Here is a 14,776-nt window from a genome sequence, read left to right on the forward strand (position 1 = left end):
TGTTTTCTTTCATGCTCAAATGTGCTTTAATCCTAGGAAGCTTTTTTTTAAAAAAAGAAAACTCAGTTGGATTTCCAAACAGACTCAATGCTCCACTACAGGCAGTCCTTGATTTACAACAGTTCGCTTAGTGACCGTTCAAAGTTATAACGGCACAGGAAAAAGTTGACTTATGACCATTTTTGGTCATGAGATTTACATTCAGATGCTTCACAGCTGGCTCGTATTCATGATGGTTGCAGTGTCCTGTATGATCCTTTTTTCTGACCTTCTACAAGCAAAGTCAATGGGGAAGCCAGATTCACTTAACAACCATGTGATTAATCTAACAACTGCAGTGATTCACTTAACAACTGTGGCAAAAAATGTTGTAAATTGGGACAAAACTCGCTTAACAAATGTCTCACTTAGCAATGTAAATTTTGGGCTCTGTTGTGGTCATGAAGTCGAGGGTTACCTGAAACCTCCAAATAAAATAAATATAACTGTTGCTGCCTTGGTTTTAACGTTTTTAAAGTTTTTTTAAAAAAAATCACTTTATGCCTGTAGTAAAAGACCTGCGTTATATGCTGCAGTTCATTCTTCATCCTCTTTGCCTTTACAGGTAGTTCTCATTTAGTGACTACTTTGTTTAGTGACCATTCATAGTTGCAACGGTGGTAAATAGTAACTTTGCAATCAACCCTCAGAGTTACAACTTTCCCAGGTCTGTAAAGCACAGGAAAAGCGTAGTAAGATCATAAGCACAATCATGGTTTCATGACTTAGGAAGCACTTCGCTTAACCAACAAAGGGGCCAGTCCCAATTACAGTCGCCAAACAAGGACTCTTTGTAATGTTCTATGTAATATATGCAATATTGTGATAGGTTCAGCTTCTATAACTTCCCCACGATACACCATTCCCGAAAGATAATGAGGTTGTGATTGAAATACGCTGAGAATAATCCAACCCTGAAGAAGTAGAAATGGCTTCCCGCTTGAAAGTCTGTTTTTTGGTGGTTTGATCTAACTGCATTCCCCTGGCCAAGAAAGAAACTTTCAAATATTATAGTTGGTAGATGAACCGCTACAACGTTGAAATGCATCTTGTCAGCTACAGTTGGCCTGATGGAATATATAATAAAACAGATGTTTTTTTGCTTCGTTTTTGCAGATGTCTTAATCTGGAAGATAAACGCAATTTCTCTGGTTCCTAGTTTCTGATACTAAGCTTCTAAAATCATCACTTTGCTTCCCTGGGTCTTCATCAATGCTGCTTATTCTCAGTATCATTTTTTTTCTCCCCACAGAACCGTCTACATAATGTGTGTGTGTGTTTTTTATTTAAGGCCTTCGTTCCATTATTATTTTTTCTTAAAGAGCAGATATGCAGAGAAAGGTGGGAGGAAAGCAGGCTCCCCCTCTAGGCAATTGATTACTGAAGATTTCTTAGGCAATAAGAGCCCAGCAAGGTTGCAGATCATCCAGACTATTAATGGCTCACTCAGTAACAGTTTCTCAAAGCAAAAAGCAAAAGTGATAAGCTGCGGGGACGTAGTTGGTATCATTTATCCCACAAACTATGTACTTATAATGCCACTAGCTTTTTACGTTTGCTTGCCTTTTTTTCAAATTAAGACTATAAATATCTATAGAGTTCCAATTTCTAAAAATATTTCAATTTGTTATTGCAAATTATACTCAAATTACAATACTCTAATGCATAAAACGGTACTTGGAGCATATCTACATCTCCCTGTTTCCTAAATTCTCCTGAATATAAGCTGGAAGCCACGTGCCTTGATTTTTTTTTTTTTCTCCCCCAAATGTTAGGCATTTAGTAGAAGCTGTGGTGTGGCTAACGAAGCATAGGACATTTCCAGATGAAGATGACTAAAATTAAAAATGTAAACAAGAAAATTCCTACCTCTTTTCTGTCATCCCTATAATCTTCTCCCTTTACACTGGGATTTGGGAATGGGTCAGGGTTCAAATTCATCCTCAATCCACTGGATGACTTTGGGCTAGTTCCTCTCTCTCAGCTCAACCTATTTTTAGGCTTTTAAACCTAAAAATTTTAAAGGATTTTTTGGTGTAGATCAAAATCGGAGGAAGGAATACTACACATGCCTCCTTCAGTTTCTGGAGGAGGGGTAAGATATACACAGGCATATACATATTAACAATAAACACTGCAGCGACCTCAGATGTTATGGAAAATACAGGTCGTCGTCAATTTACGATGACCATTGAGCCCAAAATTTATTTTGCTATTTTGCCCCATTTTATGACTTTTCTCACCACATTTTTTAAGTGAATCACTGCAATTCTTCAATTAGTAACACAGTTGTTAAGTGAATCTGGCTTCCCGATGATTTTGCTTGTCAGGAGGTCCTAAAAGGTGATCATATGATCCTGGGACATTGCAAACCGTCATAAATGTGTCAGTTGACACTGCAACCATCAGAAATGTGAGTCGATTGTCAAGCATCTGAATGTAAATCACGTGACCATGGGGATGCGGCAACGGTCATAAGTGTGAAAAATGGTCACGAGTCACTGTTTTCGGTGCTGTTGTAATTTTAATGGTCACTAAATGAACTGTTGTAAGTTGATGACAATCTGTATACAACCCCTTAAAGATCTTTTGACTTCCATGTGAATGATAGAGAAGAGAATTTCTACAATCTTCTATACAAAGAGTTTTTTTTTAAAAAAGGAAAGAACCTCTACAGTCTGATATGAATATTAGATTAGTAAGGATATAATAAGGCGAACTTAAGAGTCAAACCACGTCAGCTACTGGAAATGGAAAGCTTAGTTGTCTGCTTTTGTGTGATTTGGGCAGTTGTTAAGCAATTTACTTTACATGCCTTCATGCAGAAATATGATTGTGATTTGATTCAAAGCTGTACCATGCTAAATTACCTCTGCAGTCTTTTGATGCTATTCTTGCCTGTTCTATCCTGTAATAGGTGCATTTTAGTAAAAAAAGACAGATAATCTCAGATAATCATTAAAGGGAAGAAGGGAAGTCAAATGGGGAAAAAAAAATCCAAGTCTGCTCAATTTTTAAAAAAACTGAATAATGGTATAGCTAAAGCAGTCCAAAATAAATTTTTAAATATAGAGCAATAGCTTGTATCTCACAATAATATCCAGCAGGATCATACTGTCAATAATTTAAATCACAGAAATAATACAATTTCTACATCAATATCATATGCATGTTAAATGTATAAGACATATAATTTTGTAAGAAGATTCCTCAGCCAAAATACTACAGCTTCTTCCAGGAGCAATCAGATATCTCTGAGAAGTCCAAACGTAGGACATATACAATATCACTCAAGTATAAAACAGCTGTTAATCAGGAGCAAGTTAAATACATATAATCAGAGTGAGTGAAAAGTATCCCTAGGCTTTATCAACCAAAGCTTATAGAATTTTGGTGTGGTACCGGGCAATGAATGAACACTCTAACTCAGTGGTGTCAAACTTATGTCATCACGGTGGCATCACGTGACATATCAGGAATTTTTCCCTCTTTGCTAAACCAGGCATGGGCATGGCCAGCGCGTGATACATCTGGCCGAGTGTTTGACAGCCCTGCTCTAACTGTTGCTTGAGTGTCCCGTTTCCCCCCCTCCCCACCATTATAGAGGGTGGGAGTGTAAAAAGAAGCAGGTTCTTTTAGTGTAGATATTAATTAGCATGTACGGTATGCTTATAAAAATAACTATTCCCTCGAACGTCTGTGTCAAAGATCCTTATGGAAGATATAAGAAACCTCTGATGAATAGGGCAAATATGGCCTACGTATGTTTCATCTGGCTAGGCAACTCCTCCTTCTCAAGTTGTGCTTCTATTGAAATTTCAAAACCCAAGTCCCACGAAACAGTAATTAAAGACTTTTATCTCCAATTACAGTTAAAAAACTCAGTATTCCAAAATGCCTCCCAACTGAGTGTTCACAACTCAAACAGAACAGATTTCAGACAATTTCTGTAGAATGATCTGAACAATTGCTCTACACCCCACCTGCTCACAGAAAAAGACATTTCTTCCATGAGAAGAAAAAGGTTGACGGGTGATTGCGAGTGCTCATTTTCTCAAGACTGCCCCTCCCTTTTTAATTTCCCCCTGCTTATATGCTCGTTCAGGTAGAAACTCTTAAATAGCTAAAAAATTCCCAATACAACAATTAGGTTTAAAACAGCTCAAATTAAATAAAACGCAATACACTTGGCAACCTCTAATCCATTTCAGGAAAAGCAAGATTCATATTCTCATTTTATTCCCAAATGATACATAGAAGAGTCAAATCTTGATTATCTTCTGAAGTACTTTAATTCCGGAGGTAGAAGAGGAGGGGCCATGATAGAAAAGCTCATCTCTAGCTCCCCTTTCATTGACGCTCCTGAGAAGCAGAGGCATACCTGAGCAAGCAACCTGATAGATAACTCGATCCAAAGCCATGAAAGTCATTACAGATCATAATCAGTATCTTGAATTGTATCCAGAAACTTATCAGTAACCAACTCAACTCCTACAATAGTAATCTCACATGGATAGGTAAAGCACTATTCATCAGCATGCATGCAGCTGTATTCTTCAGCTTTCAAATGGTCCTCCAGAGAAGCTCACTATACACTAAATTTCATTAATCTACATTAAACTGATGAAGGCATGAATGACTGCCAATGAAGACTTTTGTTCCAAAAAAGGCCCAAACAACACAAAACTAAAGCTGTGCAAAGGATCTCCTGTGACAGCCTCCATTTGCTTTTTCAATAGGAGGTATGATCCAGGAGAGCCCCAGAGTGTTAGGCTGCTCTATACACATTTTGTCTAGCATCGAAGATAAATTTCTTCTGGAATATGGAAGCTTCTGACTCAGTCTCTCCATTTACTTAGCGCTGAATCTAAGTGCGTTTCTCCTATCCAGACAATAACAGAGGTCACACAGAGAATCCTATAACGTGGGGAAAAGATGGCTGCAAAGTAAGATAGATAGATGGATAGTCTTTCAAATATTTTGTTATGAAAATTCTCTCCATTTTTTTTTTTTTGCCTGGATATTCCAATCTGTTACTTGGATCAATCTGGCTCAGCGCTCTAGATAACAAAGTGATGCTACTAAAAAGGGGGTAAAATGCACAACATTCACAAACAATAGCACAATTATGCTCCAATCTGTACAGCAGTCTGAAGTGAATAGATCGCATTCTTTTAAATTACAATGCCCCGGACAGATTTCCCTAAGAATCCCCCATCAGTTGATTGCGTCTAAGTGTCAAAATAGCTCCTTGATATACCATATGCAAAGAGTTTCACACATTCATCCATTTTATGACTTCTAGTCTAAAAATAATGGAGCAACTGGCCTGTGCATTCCTCATTTTATATTCACCAGAAATATAAATGGGAGCACTCTGCCTGTGTACCTAGTTTTCTATATACTTTTTTGATAAAGTAAACGAATGAAAATAACATGCTTGAGATTGTTCCATCAGGTGAGTCATTATGAAAACAAGGGTCTGTTAAATACTGTAGCACAAATAGCTATAGTCCATCATTTATTAGTGTACCTTATTTCCTCTTATATTCATTTTAAGATCAATTTTCTAATTTATATAAGATTACTTAGAAACTCAAGAAATTTCCATCATTTCATCTCTGTCATAGGTTTTATAGATGACTGAAATGGTTGGCTCCAAACTCAGTCATTTGGAAATATAATTTCTATCCCTAAAACACAATTTAAGAATGTTACAAATCATTTGGAAGCTTTGCCTCCCAGGAATGTTTTTAAGCCATATTAATAAATTATAAAAAAAATGAACAGTTAAATAAATGCATGTGAATGTGCATTTGATGTTATTTACCATTTCTTTTACTTGTTAAATATATAGGATACCTATCCTCCAGGGAGATCAAGACATGTATTAGCACTCCTTTATCCTGTTTTCCCACAATTAGGTTGATGTAGATTAAACGGAGAAAGTAGCCAATCTGTATAAATTTAATAAATAAATAAAATAATCCAGATTCCATGGCTAATAGACTTAAATCTAGGTCTCTCAAACAATCTGATTCTCATCCCAGTGTTGGAAAAGTAATCCATAAAGAATTTCCTTTATTTCAGCATGCACAACAGCAGTAAGTGAAATCTTCTTAGCAAAGCAATGATCTCAGCTCCATATATAAAATTAGTATACATTTAGGAAAATATTCAAAGAAAAGTCAGCAGATATTTAGGAAATTGGCATGAGGAAATGATATATATGGCTTGGGAATTTTTTTTTAGAAAAAATGGTATACATCAATAGAAGAGAATATTTGCCACTCTGGGTTGAATTGTGGGGTCCTTGGTACTCTCTGAGTTTGATTGTTTTCTTGCAATCATTTCTTGCAGATAATATTCTGATTAAGTTACCTAGTTTGGTAATGAAACATCTGCAAGAAAACAACCAAGCTCAGAGAGCCCAAGGACCACCAGTATCTACCAAGGGAGGAAAGCAAAATGGGAATGTTTCAAAGGCAGCATAAAAAAATACACATACTAAGGGACACCTTTGTTATGTGAATTTTATCCATAATCTAATGATGGTCATGGATGTTCCATGCTGATCCTCATTTGCTTGTGCTTGCTGAGGAGTCATGAAATTAAGCAACAAATGGGCATATGCAACAACTGAGCCAGATATGGTTAATAATGACTTGATGGGCCCCTATTCTACATCATACAATTTTCAGAAACTCACAGCTTCATGTGATGTGTTGCATAGTGTGACAAAAACACGGCACTAAAACCGAAGGATAAAATTCATCTCAAATCAATCCATGAATAGAAGGTTTCACTCAGCAGAACGGAAAGTAAGAGAATTCCTTATTCAATGGGAATCCAGAAACAGCCGAGAAAAAGGAAGCTGAATTTTAAGTGAATTTGCCCTGATTCAGTTTTGCTGGATGAAGCCCTCCATTGAAGAAGCTTTTCCATTTGGATTGTCTGCCTAGTGTCAAGACAAAGTGAAAGATTTCATTTAAGTCAAACAAAATTAAAACATCCCTATCTTAAACGTTAATATTTTTTTACAGAAAATCTGCCGGTTATTACAAAAGGAAATAAAATGGAAAAATTACCCTAAAAGACATTTCAAGATTCTCTCCACCCCAGATATCCATTCCTGCATCGTATGTTCCTATCTCTTCAAAGTAGTTTCTGTCAATAGAAAATAAGCCACCAGCCATAGTAGGGGTCCTAGTTGAAAACAAAAGAAAAAGAAAAAAATGGAAAAGAAAAATATTTTTTGAAAGATATTTTGTGGAATTGAATAAGTGATACTATAGCATATATCCTCCAAATATATATATATAGACAGAATTATATTTCATTTATTAGAAATTGAAGGTGTAGTATTAAATAATGTTGAACATTTTCATTCTCTGCTTGTGGAATTTCAGCCTGTACTCAAATAGTAGCCAATTGATGCACGCATGTAAACTTCTAAAATATTATTATGTCATTTAAAGCATAGTAATATAATGTAAGAAAGGGAATACTGCATTTTTAAGTAAAAGCTAAACTTTTAAAAGTGTTGATGAACTACCAAGAGCACAATTTTTATAAGCTTATAAATGTCTTGAGGGGGGGGATCAAACCCAAGTAATAATCATGTATATAGAACTACCAATAACCCAGTGCCCGAAAATGTTCATTATTCTTTTTAAAACATTTATATTTAATTTCTTTAAAATCCTTTTAGAAATGTATACACTGTAACAAATACACTGGCTTCACATTAGGACTCCATTACTGAGGCATTAGAATAAGGAACCTGCTGTATTCCATTTGATTGGTTTGATTGCTTCATTCTTTTGAATGGTAAAATATACATTCTAAACTCATAACTGCACAGCAGAAGATGCAACTAAGTGCTTTTTGTCAGCTGATTTTTTATTGAATTCTATTGATTTATCAAACTATATCATGCACAAAATTTGATGAAGCAGCATGTTAGAATTTTTTGCTATGATATAGAGAGAATTTGCTAAATATTAATTGTGAAAAGAAGTAGGTTGAATATTCTCTATGGTCATAAAGAAGAGAGGAAATGGGTTATATGTTCTTACTTTTGATAGTACCAAGATATTTCATTTATATATTATTATAAAATTTATATATTATTATAAAACTTTCATTTATAAACACACAAAACCCCATGGACAGTGACAAATCACTTGTGTAGAAGATTAAAAAAATATTTTTTATGAATTATTCAACAAATTTCAGTGAAATAGATACCCTTGAACTACTACATCCCATGTCACCCAAATAAATTTCCTCTTGCTCCTCATTATCCCAACTATGCTTTGAATGTTCTCCCTGGCCTCTAGAACAGACTGGACTGAGGGAGGGGAACTTTTTTTTTGCCAGTAGAGAGATTGCACTGGAGACATTTCTTTGGCACATAGTCAAATTGTTGTTTCTTCATTCACCCAGTTTTGTTCTAATAGTTTCAGTGGGTTCTACTTCAAGAATAATGATCCCATCCATAGGCCTTACTTTGTAATTGGAACTACAGATAAGCCACATGGTGTGCTCTTGATAAACAGAGTCCTACCATTTTATTCACTTAATTATGCATTCAAATTTATATAATTATATAATTATGCATTCAAATTTATTATCTTGACCACTAACACTTATGTCTCCCTGTTCAAATACAGCCATGGATCTCTACTTCACTATTGCACAAATACTGCACATATGGAAAAGCTAAAATTACTTCTAACTTTAAGTTTTTTTTCCGTTTATGCTTCTAGTGAAGTAGAGATCCATGGGTGTATTTGAACAGGGAAAAATAAGTGTCAGTGGTCAAGATAACAAATTAATCATGCTTGATCTAGTGGCGAAGGCCTCAGGCTAGAAACCAGGAGGCTGTGAGTTCTAGTTCCAGCTTAGGTACAAAGCAGCTGAAAGGCTGAGTCAGTTACTTCACCTCAACTCTAGGAAGAAAGCAAGGGCAAGACACTTTTGAAAATCTCACCAAGAAAAATGCAGGGAATTGTCTAAGCAGTCACCAGGAATCAATACTGACTCAAAAGTCACCAAACAAAAAGCTATAAGAAGCACTTAAGCAAAATATCCAGATCTCAATGTGGCAAAGTCCCTCGCAGATGGAGAGTTGGGGATCTGAACTATGAACAACAGCAAAGAAATGTGCTGCAGGTTATTCTTCCCAGACCCTTACGCATTTTAGGAGTTGAAAACATACACAGTCTCTTTGAAGCAGGGGTGGGCAATTATGGCCCCTTCATGTCCCGTGGACTTCAACTCTCGGGAATTCCTGAGCCAGCATTAGGTTGGCCCACCCCTGCTTTCGAATGTCATCAGCCCAATCTAAGAACTCAAAAATACAATTCTCAAAATAAAATATCAAAACCAAGAGGGACAGGCAACAGTTTTGAGACCAAATATTCTCCTTTGCAGTGGGAGTCCCAGCCTCAGAGAACTGAAATAATTCCAGTAAGGGAACCGGCTCTATTTAACGTCTGATAAATGAGGCTGGGGTTCCAACTGGGCAGTATAGAAGGGTGGGGAAAGACTGTTTATACAGGCCTTGATCTGGGCAATTTCCAGTGCTTCCTCTGCAGACTTCTCTTTGTCATCATCCTCTGGTGTCTGCCATCTGCCTTCGTCCTTTTCTCTAATCCCACCCCTGCTCTTTCCACAGAGCAGCCTTTAAGCCTAGCCAGCCCTGAGCCCACAAGGCACTTCCAATCAGGAGCTGTGGCGTACTTATGAGGAGGCTGGGGCTTCTCCCTTCACTAATTAAAATTTACAGAAGATGCTTACCTTATTACATGAAATAGAAGTAAGAAACAATTGTGAGAAACAATTGTTAAATAAGGACAAGAAAAGAGCCTTTGCATAAAATTTAATTTCAAATGTTGGTGACAAAATTTCGGGAGGGAGGGAAGGAAGGAAGGAAGGAAGGAAGGAAGGAAGGAAGGAAGGAAGGAAGGAAGGAAGGAAGGAAGGAAGGAAGGAAGGGGACCTATATGACAACTATCCCATGTAATGATTTTAGATATTTGCAACAAAATGCAACAATCCATAAAACATAGCTAAAAACAAAAGTACCTTTCCCCACAAGCACGGATCAAATATCCTCCTAACTCAATCTCTATTTTGCCCAATGCTTGGTGGAAGGGCTAGATCTTCAGCGTCCTCTCGAAGCCTACAAAAGTATGAACCCCTCAGATCTCAAGTTGGAGGCTGTGGGAATGGGCTTAACATAATGATAGAGGAGGAGGAGGAGGAGGAGGAGGAGGAGGAGGAGGAGGAGGAGGAGGAAGAGGAGGAGGAGGAGGAGGAGTTGGAAACTGAATCAAAACAAAGTGATCACTGAAATGAAAGAAGCTTTTGGGGATAACAATACTTGACAAAGATTCCAGTGACAGATTTTAATTCAGAAAACATGAACCAAGTGATGGGACTGAATAGGACAAGAGCATTGATTTCCCAGAGCAAAGCTCTAGAAGACCTTGAGTCCATTAGCTCTTGTTCTATGTAATTTCATGTAAGACCACTTATGGCCCCAAGGATCAGCTGTGGAATAACAGTAAAAGAATTTGAGGACTGGGGAACTTTCATATTCAGTTTTTTTGCATCACTAGAAACTCAACCGTTTTGATGAATATTAAACTTATACTGTGCAAGCTTAAGACCTTTGGGCAGTAGACAAGATATAAATATTCTGAATAAATTATATTTCATTTCATTTAAACAATTATTGGTATAGCGTAATGTGCCTCAAGAGTTTTAAAATAAAATTGAACTTGACAACCAAACTGATATTCATTAAGGGAATAAAATTGGATGTATGAACTGGTTCTAAAATGTCACTGTTATTGTCATCACTGCAAATGGCTAAATGGCTCAATTTTTTTTCTCTTTTATGTTTTCAAGGCTCAACAGATCAGTAAACATTATGACAAAATTCACACTGGCAGCAGCTTGTGTCATATAACAAGAGAGGGAAAGAGAGAGCATGTATTGTCAATTAAATCAACGAAAATAATACTTTTATAATAACTGTGAGGAGACACTTTAAATATTTCAAATGTGAATGAATGGATATATTGAAGGCTTTTTGTACCAGCAGTTCAGTGCAAGATGCTATGCCTTTCTTTTGCTCCTTGAGCGCCATAAGATTTCATTCTACCCCTTGTGTTTTTTACCAGAAGATGAAATTATTCAGAAGTTCAAGTTTCATGTTATAAATATGCACATGACATATTGTTTTCTTCTACGAATATAATGAAGGCTGTGGGAGGGATGAAGTAACTTTATATGAAACAGCCATCTTTTTCTTTTCATTGGCCCTTGTTTGCTTCAATTACTTCCAAAATACTTTGAGTTTATTTGGTTCTCTTGACCTGAGAATTCCGTTTTTGGGGAGGTTTTGACTTTTACATGGCGTAGATCATTAAAGCTTCAGAATATAATATAATCAACTGTATATAATCAACTGACAGAACCCAATCAAGTACAAGTAGTCCTCAACATATGACAACAATTGGGAGCAGAATTTCTTTTGCTAAGCAAGATGGTTGTTGAAGTGAGTTGCGCCTGATCTTACAGCCCTTTTCACCACGGTTGTTAAAAAATATCACTGCAGGTGTTAAGGGAACCACACGGTAGCTTCATCAAACCTGGCTTCTCTCATTGACTTTGCTTGTTGGAAGCTGGCCAGGAAAGTTGCCAATGGTGATCCCATGATCCTGGAATGCTGAGAAAAGTATTCAGTAAATACATCCCAGTTGGCAAGTGTCTGAAGTTTGATCACATGACCATGGGAATGCTCCAACGCTTTTAAGTACAAGGACTGCTCATAAGTCACTTTTTTAAGCACTGTTGCAACTTAGAATAATCGCCAAGGACTACCTGTAGTGTAAATCACTGTTTTGCCACAAGCAACATTTCACAATGGTCTTCCAAAATTGGTATAGACCAAATTTTCACAAAGGAGAGACATTGGGGACAAATTGTTCCCTATCAGTAGAAATATCATAGACTGCTGGTTTGAAAGAATTTAATTTTTCCTAATCTATCTTCATTTATTATATATTGTAATTATTATTTTAGATTTTGATGTTTTTAAATGACAACTGGGTTTGCATTTTGCTATTTGGGGTTGTGGGCTAGTTTCATACCAGGGGAATATTATTGTAATTTAAATTGTAATTATATTTACAACAAATGTAATAAATGATACAAACAAATGCACCAGAACAAACTGATAATATTTTTATTGCAACTATTATTTTAAAGGCCAAAGGAGGCAAAATGAGTCCATGGAATTATCTTAATTTTTAAGCACGCTTTGAACTCCTCCCCAAAAATATATATCTCGAGACAAAAGAAAATTGATAAGCACAAGTGTTAAGTCTTGGAGCGGAAATATCTGTGGAGTAGAAATATTTGCATTTTGATTTTGGACAACGCTACTGACAAGAATAGCCTCAAATTGCCTGAACCGACCAAAACATATACCTGGAAATCAATATTGGTACCCTTAGATTGACACAGTGTGAATCCTCCAAAATCTGCCTTTTCCATATATATAAAGATGCATGATGTGGATTTTATTTATTTAATTTATATTCTGCCTTTATTATTTTTACAAATATTTCAAGATGGCAAACATATCCAACACACTTTTCCACTTCTATTTTCCCTACAACAACCACCTTCTGAGGTGAATTAGACTGAGAGAGAGAGACTGGCTCAAAGTTATCCAGCCAGTCATAGATAAGCTGGGACTAGACTCACAGTGCCCTGGTTTCTAGCTTAGTGCCTTAACTACTAGATCACATTCACTGTAGGTCTGAAGTAGCAGAGTCTGAACTTTTAGAGGAAGACAGACTGACTTAAGCTACCATTTCATGCATACTCTTCTTAAGGGGAGCAATGCAACCAAATGGAGAAGAATTATTTGAACTATGTAATGGAATGACTATCTAACAGATGGGCCAAAGAGATTAAGTAAGGTTTATTATTATATAGTAGAGCTATCAAGAAAAATGGCATAGCTATGCTGGCTCTGTAGCATGAATAAATGAACTCCTAAAATTCAGTGTACAGTGAAATACAGAATCCTGTTAGGATGGACATTTTTAACCACAGAGCTTGTTGGACTTAAGATACAGGGAGGGAAGGAATTGCTTATGGAGCTGGGGTCAGAGGAGAATGATCTCTTGCTGGCTGGGGAATTCTAGGAGTTGAAGACCAGAGTTCTTAAAGTTGCCCGGGGTTGAGAAAGATTCTCCTCAGTGTCAAGTTTCTTCTATTAAAGTTAATTCCAGCCATACCCCTAAATCTAATCACACATGACTCTTCTGTTTACTTCAAAGATAGTTGCAAATCTATCTGGCATTCATTTGGCATCAACATAAATTATTGCCTGGAAACATATTACTTACATGCTTTGCAGGTCTGCTTTTCATTACAAGCATTGTGATCTCAAAAGACCAAACGGCATTAAAAACCATAAAATGGCATCATCATTTTGAAAACAAAAATGCATCAACGTTTTTCAAAACATAATATTTTACTATCTTGAAATGTAGGATTTTAGTATTCTAAAGCTTAGTTTCCTACACGCTCCCTAAAAAGCATGTTCAAAAGCCTTCTTTCTACACAAAGGTCTTTGTATGCAGCCATTATCCTATATAGATAGTCCGTGACTTATGACCACTGTTGAGGTAATTCCCCGTTAGGAGAATGAGCGCATGCAGGGTGACGTATTTGAGAGAAGTGTTTGAATAATACACACACAGTACACAGATACACTGTACAGTAAATGTAGGTGTTTTACTTCCAGAAAGGTTTAAGCAAAGTCCAAACACAGTCCAAAAGCATTCACAAGTAAATCGGTCAGTTTTCAATCCAGGGATAATCCAAATATCAAATTCCAGTGTCAAAAACAGTTCAGTATCAGACTTACATTAAATTCAGTAATATCAGTCAATTAGAAGAAATGGAGCAACAGCAATACTTTCCAACAGAAGGAAACAGAGATACACTCACATTTTCTTCTGAGACTCAGACTAAAACAACCCAGGTTTCTGGCTCCATCTTATGGCCGTTTGAAGAACCACACCCAATTGCAGTTTTTGCAATCTCTTAAAGACATAGTACTAAAATGTTTATCCTGGTTTATATATTTCTAACCCAAATACCTGTTAGGTGACTTATATTTCTAACATTCTCCCCTTTTGGGTAAGATAATATATACAACCTTACATTCTAAGTCCATAAACTTCACAGCATACCTTATGCTTTATAGAGCCTTGGGCCTTTGCAAAATGATCTGCTATATTGTTTTCTGACATACAGTATTCCAGCTTAATCATTTTACTTTGCACACATTGTCTCACATTTAAATATCTTAAATCTGTGTGTTTCGTTTTTGTTTAACAGCAATATTTGAAGCCATCTGTATTGCTGATTGGTTATCTTCGTAAATAACAATAGGATCTGCTACATTAATTCCCATATCAATTAATAATTGCTTATACAAAACTAAATCTGTACATAATAAAGACAAACATGAGAATTTAGCCTCCATTGTTGACAAACTTAGATGTTTCTGTCTAATAGATCTCCATCCAATCAATGCTTTCCCCAATAATACAGCAGTACCCGATGTAGATTTTCATGTATTTATGTCTGTAGCAAAACTTGCATCAGCATATGCAGTTAAATTCAGTTCATCTTTTGG

At 36.3% G+C, this 14,776-nt stretch overlaps 1 protein-coding gene across 8 annotated transcripts in view; it reads right to left on the bottom strand.

Moving 5' to 3' along the window:
* The window catches only part of GALNT13 (polypeptide N-acetylgalactosaminyltransferase 13), a 228,686-nt gene that overhangs the window by 69,459 nt on the left and 144,451 nt on the right, over positions 1 to 14,776 (bottom strand). For all 8 annotated transcript variants that reach the window (XM_026697214.2, XM_087920195.1, XM_087920192.1 and 5 more), the window contains exon 7: positions 7,128 to 7,245. In XM_026697214.2, the coding sequence (XP_026552999.1) occupies positions 7,128 to 7,245 (118 nt within the window). The remainder of the gene's footprint in view (positions 1 to 7,127; positions 7,246 to 14,776) is intronic.

The sequence above is a fragment of the Pseudonaja textilis genome, chromosome 1 (genome assembly GCF_049901715.1).
Source record: "Pseudonaja textilis isolate UNSWEBS1 chromosome 1, rPseTex1.2, whole genome shotgun sequence".
NCBI lineage: Eukaryota > Metazoa > Chordata > Lepidosauria > Squamata > Elapidae > Pseudonaja > Pseudonaja textilis.